This window comes from Boleophthalmus pectinirostris, unplaced genomic scaffold (genome assembly GCF_026225935.1).
Source record: "Boleophthalmus pectinirostris isolate CB_2022bp ecotype Guang Dong unplaced genomic scaffold, ASM2622593v1 HiC_scaffold_5, whole genome shotgun sequence".
Classification (NCBI taxonomy): domain Eukaryota; kingdom Metazoa; phylum Chordata; class Actinopteri; order Gobiiformes; family Gobiidae; genus Boleophthalmus; species Boleophthalmus pectinirostris.
The window spans coordinates 13,732,865-13,749,440 of record NW_026571404.1 but is presented as its reverse complement, the minus strand read 5'-3'; the positions used below and the strand labels follow the sequence as shown (position 1 = coordinate 13,749,440).

The window sequence follows — 16,576 nt, the reverse complement described above, 5'->3', positions numbered from 1 at the left end:
TGAAGCACAAAGCTGTTGTTTGCCCACTTGGCTTGGACACGCAGAGATAGCACAAACATGATAAGATGACAAAGGCAAATGAAAGTGGCATGAAGAGATCTAGCAACCCCGACTCAATCAGTGCTCACTTGTCTAATCTTTTGAGTCTTCTTCTGTTGATTTTTTGTTACCATAAATAACTTTAAAGGGATCATCACTACTGTTTGGTGTTTTTATGTCCCACAGCAAACAACCTCTCCACCTACACTCCATCAGCTTTGCTTTGTTGCCACTTCGCTTAATGTTAACCCAGTGGAGATATGATGCGAAATGCTAAACTTAGTGTCCATTCAAAAGTATCCTGTCACACTAAGATGAATGTTTTTACCATCGCAAACCAGCAGCGTATTGGGTTGGATCTTTTGTTTACAATCCCATATTACAAAATATCTTCTACTGCAGTATATCTGTCATGAATTTTAAAGTTATTTTTTCCTTAAACATTACCAGATATCCAGTGCTAAACTACCAATTTTATTTTTAAGAGAAATCAGTTGGTTACAATATTTTTCTTGCACAATAAAGATCCTAGATTAAACAAAATTGACTCTTGTGAGCTTTAAGCCATGTTATAATGATCGTACCTCCTTAAAAACATATTTAATTCACACATATTTTAGTTTTCCTCCATTATTAGTCAGTCTAGATCTCCAAAATGCTCAGTTCCACCTTGTGATGTCATGAAGCGGTATCAAGTTTCAAGCTCCTTTTACCTTTGTTCAGTAGAGATTGCCAATTTCAGACCTTAAATCTTCCAAATGATTCTAGTGAAGATGCACCTAGTGCCTCCTTTCAATTTAATTTCTTTCCAGCGATTAAGTCAGCAATCAGAATACACTAGATGGTTTACAAAAATCCCAGAAGTGTGAGTTCGGGCATCAGCTAATCAGTGAAGAGCCATACATTCTGTTTTGGCAATGATTTATTCCCGAGATCGAGGATTTAAAGCTGGAATAAAGAGAATGCTTGGTGAATTTCATCAAGGGGAAAGACATTATTGCCCTTTTTCCTATGGGATTTAGGAAAAGCTTAATATACCAGTTATTCCCGTTAGTGGCGCATTACATACATCACAACCAAATAGCAGCGATTGGTTAAATGATTAAAAAGTACCCGCCTACTATCGAGCGAACGAATTCTAACGTTGCGAGATCAGTCGGTTTCTATGAAGTGAACCCGGCTGATGAATCAGGCTAGTAAAACGCACCGATATACAAGTTTTCCATTTTAAAAAGGATATATGCAGCTTAATCATAAAAACATAACCCCCATCAATATCTGTAGGAAATTTGCTGTGACAGCCGTGATGTATTTTCCTAATTCAAGTCAGTCTGTTTAAGCTATTAATGTTTCTATCTTATATTTAAAAAAACGTCCCAAATATTTAGCCAACAGTTTTTACCTTAAACCACAAAACGTACCTCAAATTTTCAGCCGACAACAACATTTTCGCTCCATGAATTACAATTGTGTCGTGTCTAGACCACTTAGCCACTAGACATTTGGCAAGGGCCGATTTTGTCCATTAACAGGTGGGGGTGACATTTTACTGGGCAGAGGCTGAGAGGCGTACTCAGAGCTAAGCACAGTGTACTCATAATAATGTAATGAGGAGTTTGGACATGTGACTGGAGCTCTATTGGGACCAGAGTTGTTGAGGCTGCGCTGGTCCACACCTGTTACAGCGGCAAAAGCTGCTATTACCGGAGAGAGGAGAGAATCTGGCCCCTCAGGCTCCGGCCGTAAAGAAACAGCAGAGAATGTTTCCTCCACAGGCAACAACTGTGAGAAACTACCAACATCTCTTTGCTCTTTCTTGCTCTTTATCTTCCTATCTCTCTCTCTCATTCTTTCTCTCTCTCGTTTTTCTCTCTCCTCTCCTTGCTTCTCTTCCTTTTCTCTCTTTCTTTTTACCTCTATCTCCCTTTCTTTCCCCCTCTCTCTCTTATTCCCTCTCTCTCTCTCTCCCTTTCTTTTTCCCCCTCTCTCTCTCCCCCTCCCTCTCTGCATTTCTTCACCTCTCTCTTTCTTTCCCCCTTTCTCTGTTCCACCCTCTCTCTTGCTTTCTTCCCCCTCTCTTTTATCCTTTTCTATTTCGTTTTACCTCTCTTCCTATCTTCCCCTCCCCTCTTCCTCCTTCTCTCTCTCTCTTCCTCCCTCTCTCTCTCTCTTTCTTTCTTCCCCCTCTCTTATCTTTTCTGTTTCTTTTTACCTCTCTTTTCCTTTCTTCCCCCCTCTCTCTCTTTCTCTTCCTCCTTCTCCTGTCTTTTTCCCCCTCTCTCTCATCCTTTCTTTCCCTCTCTCTCTTCTTCCTCTCTCTCTCTCTCTCTCTCTCTCTCTCGCTTCCTCCTCTTTCTTATCCTCTTCTCTTCTCTTTCTTCCTCCTCTCTCTCCCTCCCTCTCTCTTTCTTCCTCTCTCTTTTTGTCTCTTTCTTTCTTTCTCATTCTCGCTTTCTCTCCTCCATCTCTCTCTCCCTTTCTCTGTGTCTCCTCTGTTTCTCAGTCACCGTAACCTTTTTCTCTCTCTCTCTCTCTCTGTCTCCATCTTGGACTCTTTCTGTCCTTATCCCCCCACCCCCACCTTCCCCTCTTTCTCTCTTTCTCTTCCCCCCTTCTCTCTCCCTCTCTCTTTTCGGCCTGGAGCCTTCACCTCTCTCAAGCTCTCTTAAAAATATACGGCCTAAACCAACAATCACTATCATTACTCATTCCAGTGCAGTTGTCCATCAGTTTGATTTGGCTCCTCTGTTGTTTTTCGTTTGGCGTTTAACGGTCGACTTTCCTCTTGTTTAACTAACATTTGCTCAGTCTTAATCACTGTCTGCCGCTCGACTCACACTCACTCATGGTGTCTGTCAAAAGTCAAAAGTCCACGAGCTTGGACGTGGAAAAGTATGAACCGTGCGTATTATAGATTTGGGTTTAAACATTACAACATATAATATTTACTGGTCCAGAAGGAAACGTTACTTCAGAATAATATTATTCAAATAGAAGCACAAAGTAGTAAGAAATGACTTAAGTAAGAGGAAAAGTATTTGGGAAATTCACTATTCAAGTAAGACTAAATTCACTGGAAAAAAAACAATATGTAGGTAAGTTAAAATGAATTAAATTAAGAACATTTGACTTTATGTGAGTAAATTCAACTTGACAAGTAAAATAATCTACCAATGGAATAAGTGTGTTTTTCTTAATTCAAGCAAGGTGCAAAAAGTTGTTGTTTTTCTTATTTTAAGTGTAGCAAGATGTATTTTCATATTTTAAGTACAAAAACTCTTGTTCCACTGGCAAATTATTTTACTTTGACTTGAAATTCACTCAAATCATGATGATAAAACTTTCTTAATGCAAGTCATCGTAATCTGACTAGATTTAGTTTTTTGCAACATCTGATTTATAATTTAAAGTAAATGTATTTCAAAGGACAAGACATTAAATAATGCTCAAAACTGGTATTTACAAGGGATAGACACAAAAGTGAGACAAATCTGTGTATCATTCAAATGAAAAAATGGATAATGATTCATTTTTTCAGTTTTCGATTTTGTGTTTAAATGAATAATGCATTTCCGTGACTTAAACTGCGATGCCGGACTGAGCCAGGACTGAACCAGAACTAAAACAGAACTGAACCAGGAGTGTCGGGATGGGCCCGGAAGTGCACCCACGTAGACTGTCGGGTGATCAGGACTGAGACTGGGACCAGGACTGAGACCAGGACTGAGACCAGGACTGAGACCCGTTTAGTCCTGGTTTAGTCCTGGTTTAGTCTTGTTTCAGTTGTGTTTTAGTCCTGGTTCAATCCTGGTTTAGTCCTGGTTTAGTCCTGGTTTAATCCTCGTGGTTCAGTCCTGGTTCAGTCCTGATTCAGTCCTGGTTTGGTCCTGGTTCACTCCGCATGTGGTACAAAAGTCTGGCATCACAGTTTAAGTCACAGAAACGGGAAATCATTATCCATTATTTCCATTATTCATTTAAACACAAATTGAAAACTGAAACATTTTCTTATTTTTGGTTTTATATTGAAAAATGAAGGAAAAAATGATACATGGATTGAGACAAACTAAATCATATCTGAAGGAGCGGTGCAAGAAACACAAAAGTTCAAATCATTTATTATTGTCAATATAAATCTTTTTCTCTCTTGTAGAGCTGCTCGTTGTGGGAAGAGCAAAACAAAACCTTTTACTCAAATACGATTACTATTACTTCTATAAAAATATAACTCAAGTAGGAAAATGTTTAGGTTTATGTCTAAAAATAACAGTTGACTTTAAAAAATATAAATTAAAGACATCTCAAGGTTGAACAGAGCATTTTGAGCTTTGGAGACGTAGAAACACAACTTTGGAGAAATGTTTGATGAGGTAACGCTCTAACATGACTCAAAGCGTAGTATAGAACTTTTAATCTCGATATCACATTTTACAGAGTGGTGCACAGACTTTTACTGAATGTTGCCCTCACAGTGGTTGTCAGTGGCTCTCTGGTGCCTCCGGAGTGATTGACAGCTGGCTCTCCTGCACACAGCTCTTTACGAGATAAAGTAAAACATACGTCTAGTTTAGCGCTGTTGTCTTTACGTGCAGTAGAACTACAGTTACATGACGTCCCTCCCCAGACATTTACAGGGCCACCTATGACGGCCGCTTGTTGTAATGTGGTGCTGGGCTGTAATTTTCTCATGTTGGCTAATACATACAGAGGGATAGACTAACCCACAAGAAGGTACTCAAGTAAGGATGTAGATTTTAAAGGTGTACTATGTAATTTTCCTGTTAGAGTTTGCTGCTTTGCTTGTCTCTATGGAGGTGTTGCTTTGCCTGGAATGTTCTAAAGTATGGCATTAGACTCTATTCATTCATGGAGACAAGTATGCCACCAGAACAAGTTACAAATGATATATCTGTGGAGAAGTGAACCTAGTGTTGTAGTCAAGACCACACTAATCGAGACCAAGACCAGTCCAAGACCACAGGGTCCCGAGACCAGGACAAGACCAAGACATCGAGACCAAATCAAGACCATTTATTTGTATTTTACAGTTATTTTGGCACATATATATCAATGTTTTTATAAATCTATCTCCAATTTTATCACTTGTCGAGTATCAGACCTTGAGACCGAGACAAGACCGAGTCCAAATGCCTTCAAGACAGAGACAAGACCGAGTCCAAACACTGTTGAGTCCGACACGAGACCAAGACTGCAAAAAAACGAGTCTTAAGACCAAGACCGGTCTCGAGTACTATGACACTAGGGGAACCCAGTCACAGTAAAAAATAATGGTATACTCCATAGTATTTTTGCTATAAAACCTATGTGTGAATAAATAAGATGGGTAAGTTTAATGCCATACAGTGGAACATTTGATGAAGACAAGCTTACCCTCCACCAGAAAGATTGCCTAATGCACCTTCAAGTAATATTCAAGTAGAAATAAAAATGTGTAAAACTGGGACTAAAACCAGGGCTAATACCAGAAACATACCAGGACAAATGTGAATGTACTCTTAGTATTTTACTCTTATTTTACTTTTAGTATTTATTATGTAATTATCTAGATTCAGACAAGAACAATAAATCAGGAATGTGCTCTGTGTACCTGTAAAGATCTTAGCTGAAGTAGCACAGAACTTAAGTGGACTAATTTACCACAAAAGGATTTTGACGTTCTGCTCACATCTCCTGCTCACTTGTTCTTAGGATGTCCCGGAGCAAAGAAAACCGAGTTCCTGACGAGTGTTCTGGATGCACTGTCCACAGACATGGTCCACGCTGTGACCGACCCTGCGTCTGCCGGAAGGTACGCCCTTTTAAATCAAACTATTTCTCATTATTTAACACTGAGGTGGTATATATAAGCAGGGGCATTGGACTGGGGGGTAAAGGTTTAACGAGGGCACAGAATTTGGTGCTACAGCTCTGTATACAAGCTCAGCCGGGGCTCACAGCTAAATACAGGAACACCACAATGTCAAGTTATAATAGACACACCTTATCTCCAATACTTTTGAATGTTTTTTTTTATCTGCCTAGCATTTATACTTTGAATTTTAGACCCTTAAACAATATATTTTGAAACCATCACTATGAACAGTGTTGGTTTCTTTTTAACTCACTGTATTGAATAGATTTTACACTTGAGTAAATAGTAAATAAGTATATTTTCAGAATGTTTCTTGGTGTATTTTTTTCATCCAATCAAATTCTGGGAGCTTTTTCTGAACATACAAACTGTTGAAACTGTTTTGCTCAGTGGAAGAAGAAAGTGGATTCACACAGCAGTTCTTTGGATCTGCCAATTAGTATTTTCAATTACAATTAAATGCACTACAGCTCTACTTTCTTTCTTGACCAAGGCCGCAGGCTCAACAGTCTTGGATGTGTGTATCTTTGACTGCATGTATTTGCATCAGCAGAATATAAACTTACTGATTGTGTTTTCCAGAATGGCAGAGCCGGACCCAAACCACACCCTGGAGGAGCGGGTGGTGCACTGGTATTTCAGTCAGCTCGACAAAAACTCCAGCGGCGACATCGGCAAAAAGGAGATCAAACCATTCAAACGGTTTCTGCGCAAAAAGTCCAAACCCAAAAAGTGCGTCAAGAAGTTTGTGGAATACTGCGACATCAGCAACGATAAGGCCCTCTCCCTGCAGGAGCTGATGGGCTGCCTGGGCGTTACCAAGGATGACGGTAAGAGGAATGCCAAGTTTAAAATTTAAAAAAGAAATCCATCGCGCCGGGGATGTTCTACATGTATCTCTATTGGCAGAATCTTGAACAGTCACATTAGCAGGGTGACCAGATTTTTAAAATAAAAAATTGGGGCATCCCTGGTTTGGGTTGGTAATAATAAAATTGTGAAACTAGTGCGTAATTAAGGAAGACTGTTATGCAGACAGCACTAATATCAGTCAGTATAGTCACATTTTCTTTGTATTTTGGTCATTTTTAAGCAGCTTTTCTGTATTTTATCCAAACAAATGACAACATTTGCCTCTCTTTATTGTATGTAGCTGTCAAATTGGTCAAAAATAGGGACACTTGGGACATTTCTTGTATAAATCTGAAAAAATCTGCTGGGACAGGGGACACAGGACTCAAAACCTGGACTGTCCCAGAAAATAGGGACGTCTGGTCACCCTACACATTAGCAAACTTTGCCAAAAAATTTTAATATTGTCTGAAAACTCTAGAAAAAATACAAAATAGATTTAAACAACACATTTGCAGGAGCCTGTGATCAATATGAGCATTCATGTTCCTGTTAAGAGTTTGATTTTCAACCAAAATGTGAGTTCACCTGTTGTGGTTCCACATTAGCCAGTTCTTTATGGTCAGATTGTGCTAAAATAAAGTTCAGATTAAAGACTAACCAATGCTTAGACAAAGCATGCCTACGGTTAGCATCACGCCCTCAGGGAATCAGATGCAAGTATCAGAGCTTCATTTTTTTAAGTTTTAACTAAGACAATTTATGTACAGAAACAACCATGTGAAAGTTACACCATGTACCTCATGAAAAACAAAAATAAATACTTGAATTCAGATGGAACATTAATACAAACTAAAGATAAATAGTGTTAAACAAATAAAGAACAATAAAAATACTAATACAGGAGTGCAGGAGATTATTGTAGTTGATAATAATTGTTGTAGATTTATTAGGAGATGCAGGAGAAGTTTGAACCAGACATGAACGCTCAAGACAGTGTGACAGTTTTGCAGTTTAGTTTCATCTAGTCTAGTCTAGTCTTGTAGGGAGTATTATACCTCTGATGATGTAAGGCAAGGTAACAAGGACTGAGATGGCAGTGTAGGGCTGACATAGCACAGAAATGCTGATTATCAATAATATAGTTTATTATTTTACATTCTGTATTAAATTTTGTAAATGTTTTTAATCCCATATACACATGAGTTTCAGAGAAGGGTTGTCAAAATTATAAATAAACTTAAAAAAACCAAACAAAAACAGCCATTCCCATGTGGATACCAAATGATTCCACAACCTGAATAGCAACTTAAATTCTTCACTGGTTTTCTCATTTGGCTTACTTCTTTTGTACGCTAGATTAAAGTTGATTGCCTGTTTTTTATAAGAAGTAGCCAAAAGGAAAATCTGAAATTGTTGAAGCTGATGTTTTATATTAGTGTCGAGGTCCATTATGAATCCAAACACACCACAGAAATCTGCATTAGATTACACTATCACTATCAACACTTACTACATCAAACCTGCAGCCAACACTATAGGAGAATGTGTTGACAAAAGCACAATGCATGTTTAAAACTCTTGTTCTAAAGCAGTCACCGAACATACTTGTCTTATTTATGACTCTTATTATTTGTTCTTTTACAGCGGCCAAAACAGGCGACGGCTTGCCCTCCAGTAAACTAGTACGTAAAACATCTCCTGTTACGCACTCACTAATCTTCAATTAATGGTCGTAAAACTAAACAGGGGCACTTTTCAGCACAGCTTGTATTTGCACTCAATAAATGATTCTTGTCAGACAGCAGGTCATCTCAGGCTCACATTAGTAAAACATTTTGTGATCTCCATAACACCGTGCATTAAAGACATAGGAAGAAATCTGTCTGTCTGCGTGTATCTGCTGGTGTTACAGAGTTGTCTGGATGTTCCACAGTATGTCATTAAATCTCCATGGAGATAAACCTGTGACCTGACCAAGCCAAGCTCCAGGTCATATCTGTGAAGAAGTGTCTCTGCTCACAGAAGCAATGCATGGTATTTTGGAGAAAGAAATGTGTAATTAGATTAATTCAAGAAAAGTTTAATGCCATATAGTGGAACATTCCAGCTAAAGCACTAGCTTCTCCATGGAGACAAGTAACAGAACCTCCACCAGAAATGCCACATGCAACTTTAAGTTTTATCTTTCATTCAGTTTTATTCTCACCACAAAAGACTGAACATCTCATTGTTTATATAAGTTTCCTTCTTGACACAAATGTCTCTGTTTCCCAGAATCCTTTGAGAAAACAAGGCTGAACCGCTGTGACTGCCTCCTGTGTGGAGATTGTGCCCACGCCAATCGGCAACAATGGAAACCATAGTATTTGCACTTTGTACTTTAAAAGAAATGTAAATTCACTTTGTAGAATAAGGTATTTAAACAGACTGCTGAATCTGTGAATGATGTAGTTAGCTTTTTATGTCCTGACAAATTATTTAACACATACAATGTATGTGTCTTTGTGTTTCTAAAAGTATTCTTGTACAAGTTGTTGATGTTTGCTGTATTTTGCCCTGTATTTTCCTGTTGATGTTGATGTAGTTTTTGCTCCACAGATAATAATGTACTGACCTATAGCATCTCCCTGTGCTTTGTACAGCAGTTTACAACTCCTTTAATCAGAGCAGATCATACAAAATGTCCACATGTATTTGTGTCATTAGAAATAAAGTCTCTTTTATACGTGTGTGCTAATGTCTTTAAGATGCTTAATTAGGCCGTGGTATGCCTCCGATTGTGCCTAATCTCATTAGTGTGATATTAGGGCCTCTTATATAAATCATAACACAGTGTTTCTGTCTTTAATAAAGCACCTTGTTTTGTGTGGGAGCCAAGCCTTACTCATACATAGCAAACACAGTGTCTCATCTCATTCTGACAGAGACTGCCAGCTCCCCCCGGGCCACACTCTGCTATTGGAAACATGAATGATACTTACATCTGTACGTCCCATGTTTCCACGGCGACTGAAGACAGACAAATGGACTGATCTCTACTGTGCCAGGGTTTATTAGCGGGACCACTATAGGAGCCACAACACGGGTTTGTGTGTTAGCTGTACTTATTAAACAGCCACAGCTAAGCACTTGAATGGATTCTTTCTGCAAGAACAACATGGGCTCTGGGCGGCCTCCACTTCACACTACTGTACATTGTTCAGGCTGATTACAGAGACTTAAGAGAAAATCTGTGGCTTTTCACACACTGAGTCCCCTATAGCGCCACTGACCTCAGACTGACCCGCTTACTCAGGCTTAGCCCTAATTTATGATTAACACGTTAGTCTCCTTTTTGTGATATAATCCCGTCCAATGGTCTGGTTTTAGCACCCCAGGACAACTGAGAGCTGTAGCCTGCCTCTGAAAGTGGATTAAAGCTCACCTCTGCCCTTCTTAAGCACCTCAGCATCCACAGCAATAGAAAGTTCAGACGCACTACAAGGCCAAAGGCTTACTCTTACCGGCCTGCACCATTGTTTCACAAGTACCACATGAGTTATAATGTAGTTTTGAGCATTTGGAATGATCTTAAAAAAACGTTCAATATAGTTTTAGTAGAAAACACAACCAAAAATCAGTTAGTTCATGGGAAATAGAAAATAAAGCACAAAACAAGGTTGTGGACAGGCTTATTAATGATGGAAGAAGCAGGACTGATGGGGAAATTGGATAAAATATATAAGCAGCAACTAAAGCAGCTCATCTCTGCCCCTCCTGAGCATCAGTATCAGCATCCACAACAACAGAAAGTTCAGACAAAGTGACACTACAAGGCCAAACTCTTATTTAATTAATTAGTTTAGTTAGTTTAAAGAAGACATTTTGTGGTTGTGTCTGCTATTTATAATCTCTGACACCCCAGGATCATTATCTTATAGTTTTGCACATTTTAAATTGCAATATTCATCTAAAACGACGTATTAAAAGAAACAAGTCTGCTGATTTCCTCGTTAGAAAACTGCGGTGCCCAACGGGAGCAGACGTCGCTGTAAATGTCATCCCAATAAAAAGCCACGCAGCTGTCGTTTTCATACTGGACCAAACTTTCAGTCTATCTTTAGAAGAGGACACAACCAAAAAACTTCAAAATATAATACTGACTTTTTAAATTGATGCCATATGAATTATAAAAAGTCAGATTGGCAAAGAAAATATTATCTGATTTTATTTCTTGCAAAGAATTAAAGCGTTTTTGGCTTTCAGTACTACAGTATGTTGGCACCTATTGCTATTCTAATGTCTGTTTTGCATTACAATTGAGAATAAAATTATATGGTGCCTCTTTTTTATACAACTTAAGGTGGTGACTCTATTGACGTGCACGGGCAACACTAGTATATGGGAAATAGTAAGAAAACAGACAGTTGACAAAGCTGTGGACAGGCTTGTTAGTGATGGGAGAAGCAGGGTTGGATAAATGATGTAAATTATGTAAAATATATGGACATTTAAGCGAGTGAGACATTGAGGTTAAAGTTGGACTAATTGGTGGTTAAATTTGTAGACAGCAGTTTTTCCTTCCAGTCATAGTAATGATCAATAATAAAGCTGTGGTCTGAGAGAGTGCTGATCTGAAGAACAGATGCTTCTGTTTTTCAGACCAAATAAAATGTGTTCAATTACAACACCAGACCAGGGGTATTTAAAACCTTTGCTCTTTACTGGATTTATGAGGAAATGTTTGCAAATAATTTTGGCACATTTATAGTTTTTTATTACTGAGACGAGGTCCAAGACGCAGGATTTTAAATTAGCGCTTATTCTGTAAGATCTATTGACTTCCAGGAACCAACACATAAACAAAGAAGAAAAATTGACTTATGAAAGGAAAAGACAAGTTTATCTCCGATTAGAGAGACAGGAGTACACATCGACTATGGAAAGTGATAGGAGTGATGAAATGCAGAACTTATTTATGTCGTACATGCAAATATTGTGAATTACAGTTATTACATTTTAGCCAGGAAATAAATAAAATAATGCTTTTTTTGTTGTTGTTGTTGTTGTTGGACTGTAAGTGGGCTTCATCTCTGCAAACTGAACTCTTATTTAGCCTGGAGGAAAGCCCTTTCTGCTTGCTTCCATAGGGATGTGACCGTAATATTGACAGTAAGACATAAAACTAGGGATGTAACAATAATCAAAATATCTTGATATCATATCGTCAAAGTTCTCACAATAATATTGTGGATCATCACAATATATTGAATTACAATTCTTTTTGCTTAAATTAAGAGTTATGGTGCAATAGTCAAAAAGACAGAGGGAACTGCATAGACCATGATCCTTTGCTCCATTTCAGTGTAGACTTTAAGAAGAAATAACAGTTCTAAGCACTTTTAAGTCTTGGTTCTTGTCAAGGCATTTTAAGAGGAAAAAGTAGCATATTAACAGTTTTAGCTGTTTAGCCTCCACAAAATATCACAATAAGTGTCGTACCTTGAGATGTATATCGTGAAAATATCGTACAGAGAGATTTGGATATTGTTACATCCCTAATCGCCTACCCACCATATCGTGAGCTTCCCTATGATATCGCAATAAATATCGTACCATGAGGTTCATACCGTGACAATATCGTATTGTGAGACTTGGATATTTTTACACCCCTACATAAAACTGATCTCCATGAAGAAGGTCAACTTTATGTTTACATATAATCCTGAAGGTGACATGTCCCCTCCACAAATACTGTACCTTTAAATAAAATAATCTGTATTTTCAGATAAATGTGTTTGTATAGTAATGTAATTATTAGAATAAAAAAGATTCCCTTTGTTTATAAATGAGGAGTAACAATAATAGCTGCTAAATTTAATAGCCGATTGCAGTAATGCCAGTATTTATTTATTTGTGTATATATGTTTTTTGACAATATACGTTCTCAGTTGAGGTAAGATTACACCTGGGAGCTGATATTATGTATTACGAACATGGTCTCAGCGGAACTGTGTTGATTTGATTCCACATTGTTCATTTTGACAGACATGCGCCTCACTTGAAATTCATGGACACAGCCACATTCCTAATTGGAGCTCATGTTGTGGCTAGAATCTCATTGCTGGTGATTTTAGCCCCGCGCCCAGAACAACATTTGCTCTTCCCAAACATCTCCGTGGTAACAGGTGAACCAGTGTCACAGCCTCAGTCTTCATTTTCCTTCATTAACTCCGAGTCCAGTGCCAGACCGTCCACACAATGCTACTGGCTTGTCATGTGTGATTTCTGCACGTAAACACCTTTTACGATCTGGCCCAATGTCAACGTTTTCAAATATGTTCCCCTTGGACTGATGCCTGCGCTGATGGAGGAGCTGGAGACATGGATCCAAAATCGGTCTGGTCCAAATCGTGAGGTTTGTCCTTCTCTCCCTCTCTCTCTCTCTCTCTTTTTCACTTGCTCGTGTGCAAACAGTGTCCTGGGACAGACTTAGCATTGAGGAGGTTTGTGGGCACAGACTGTGGATTTAAATGGGCAGAGGAGGGTACCTGATCTCACCACGATGCCTCTGGGGACTAAAGGATCATGAAGACGTTACTGTCAGAAATGATCAGCTTTTAAACACATGTGGAAATATTAATACGTGACATTGTACAGAAAAAACATTTAAAGCTACTATTTGTAATTGGACCGGCCCTGTCCTGAAGTATTCTTACATAACCACTAGATGCTATTTACCTCACTGGTGTCTCATAGTGCTCCAACTTTGGCCCGAAAGAAGAAGCAAGCTCAGGTTAATCTGAAATAAGGCCAGGTGAGGGAGGGGGGAACAGGTTTCACATATTTAAAAATATGTACAGATGATAGCTTTAAGGAATAAACTTATGTCCAATTCAATGGCAAGATCCTTTTTTTTTTTATTGATTAGTTTATTTATTTATTTGTAAAGGGACTGCATATATTAATGAAAATTTAAAATGTAAATATGTAAAGATCATAGCCATTTCCATCTTAAGTCACTTGGCAGGTTGATGTCAAATCATCTACAGCATTGTTTCCCAAAGACTGACATTTCTTTTGGGTCGCCTTGTCATGATCTGCATATAGAGCTGTAATATACAGGGCTACATTAATGTCCAAATAAGCGATTTATGGATCCTTTTATTGCTGCTTCAGTTACTGTTTTTCATTGGTTAAACCTTGAGTAATACTAATAGTTCAGAGAGACACGATCACTCAGTAAACAATAAAATATCCTCATTAATGTTCAATTATGGTCAAATCCACCTTTATTTTGTGATTTACGAATAATGTCTATTGACTTGGGTCGTGAAGGTTTGTGACTTTTAAAATATGGGTCACCAGAAACAAAGTTTGGGAAACACTGATCTACAGGACAGAGAAAAGTACAGCAACAATACACCATCACAGTACACCATCCCACTCACTATACATACAATCAATTTCAGACAGTTTACATGAAGTTCGAAGTCAAGAGTTAAAGAGTTAAACCAACAATCCCTTAATATAAAAAAAGAAATCATTTTGTTAAACATGGTGACATATTTAACGATTGAACAACCGCTGTTTTAAAGTTTCAGAAAATGTTGTCAGTGTAGAAAGTTCTCATATATGAACAGGTACTGTGTTTCATATTTGACCTGCTTGATAAGCAACATTCATATACGAGAGCTTTCTGCACATCCTACCCTCCATGCCTCCAACGCCTTTCATATTTTTTGCACTTGTTCCTAAAAGACAGCTGATGCTCAAAAGTCATCAACGATCACAACATTTTAACAAATCAAAATGCTGTTTTTCAGTAATCTGTTTGTTCTCTTTTTAACAATTCACATTTCTTATTTAGAAGTTGAACACATTTTGATTTGTGGGTGCTTTTTGCTGCTCTGTACACTTAAAGATGTGCTTATTTTCCCAGCAGACATTAAATGCAGTTTACTTTGTGAATTAGCTAAAACTACTTAGAAAAAGTCAAACTGTCTCCTATGTTATTTTTAGTGGTATGTCCAAAAGAGCATCAATACTAGTTTTCATATTGAAGTATCTGTTTTTCAATTTTAATTTTTATTTTAATGCATAACTTTTCAGCTGGAGGGTCCTCTCTTTACTCGTCTCCATGGAGATGTTATTGCTTTCCCTGAAATGTTCCATGGTATGACTTTAAACATATACGTTTAGCAATTATTCATTACGGGTGTTTCTGTTGTTCAAAGATACAATTATTTTCTTTGTGAATAGGAGCGACTCTCCACAGATCTGAACTGTAATGTAGAGCAGTGCTGTAACCTGCTTGTCTCCCTCGTGATCTTTACTGTGGAACATTCTAGACCAAGCAGAGACAAGCAGGTGGCGGACCCTCCACTGGAAATGTTATGCAGTGCACCTTTAATTTCAATTTTGGACACCCTGGGGAGCAGTTTTTCGTCCGTGGGTCCTCTGGTGTGGCCTGTGCTCGTGCACCAGCAGCGGGTCTGGAGAGTGCCTCAGTCCTCTCAGTCTCTCATACATTAATAGCTGGAGAAGGTGTGACTTTTTAATGGAGCGCTGCAAAAGCAAACAAATTGTGTTAAGTGTTGTGTGAGAAAGGGTGCACTTACAGCCCACAAAGATCCCATTGACAAACGCCGAGGTTTTAGTGATTTTAGTGCTTACACCTGACTGAAGGAAAGCACAGGGATTTACCGAGCCGACCATGTGTGACCAATGGGTTTGAGAAGCCAAAACGAATAAAAATAGACAGAAATACACACTCATACACCACCGTACCAAAGTTTTCATAACTAATATTTTCTTCACGCTGCATTAGATATGGTAATAAAGGCCCTTCTCTATAACCCCAGTGTGCTCAGTGCTCAAATACTGTAGTCACAAGTTATATAAAGTCAAGGTCAAAACATACAGAAAAAAGACTAAAAATATTTTAGCGATCTCATATAGCTGAAGCAGTGCATGGAACCCATCTATAGATCTTCAGTTTGGTCAGGGCTACACGCACAGAAAGGTTATCCTGGTGTGTAATGTTTCTTCTAGTTCAGGGGTAAATGCTGAGAGTCCTGAACATTGCATCTAACATGAGTTTTTGGGAAAGTAAAGCAGCAGTGGAGCTCGACAGTGACCACCCCCCATATCCAGAGCTACATTTCCCATTCGTTTTTGTCACTGACTTTCAGAAAAATGTAATATTAAAAGTTCATTTAATCAGCTATGCGGCAATTAATGACCACAAGACCTTTCAATTTAAAATCTACTTCTGAAACTTTATAAACCACAAAATTATGAACACATTTTGCAGAATCGTGCACAGCCTTTTTGGACAACAGCGTTATGGATACCACATGACTGCCTCCGCAATGTCTTTGAACTGTCTTTGAACTCCTAATATTTGAAGTCTATTGGAAAAATGAATGGAAAATTTACTTTCAAAACCTGCAGAGCTCCATTAAGCTTTCATCCAAAATCGTCATTTAGCAATATTTTTAAATCATTACATTGTCATTACACGTTTGCTTAAAAGAAATGTTTCACAATTAGTAGAGGTATTCACTGAAGCAGCCCCGAAGAAGCTGCTTGGTTAGACCTGTACCAGAAATCAACCTATTTTGATTATTATTATTATTTGTTTATTTATTTTATTCGTAAAGTATAAAAAGACATCAACAGTGTCACAACTTCAAACATACAAGAAATAAATGAAAAGGAGCAGAAAGAAGAGTCATCAACAATACATCAACACAGATAATCACTTTAAAATATTTTAAATCAGTACATTTCAGTTCAGGCACAATTATTCATCAGTTGCAAAGAGAA

General features: G+C 38.1%; 1 protein-coding gene across 1 annotated transcript in view; it reads left to right on the top strand.

Moving 5' to 3' along the window:
* smoc2 (SPARC related modular calcium binding 2) overlaps positions 1-9,427 on the top strand; it is a 51,848-nt gene extending 42,421 nt beyond the window's left edge. The window contains exons 10-13 of the mRNA XM_055162735.1: positions 5,749-5,848; positions 6,494-6,741; positions 8,411-8,448; positions 9,041-9,427. Of these exons, the coding sequence (XP_055018710.1) occupies positions 5,749-5,848; positions 6,494-6,741; positions 8,411-8,448; positions 9,041-9,064 (410 nt within the window). The 3' untranslated portion in view covers positions 9,065-9,427. The remainder of the gene's footprint in view (positions 1-5,748; positions 5,849-6,493; positions 6,742-8,410; positions 8,449-9,040) is intronic.
* Positions 9,428-16,576: the final 7,149 nt, after the last annotated feature.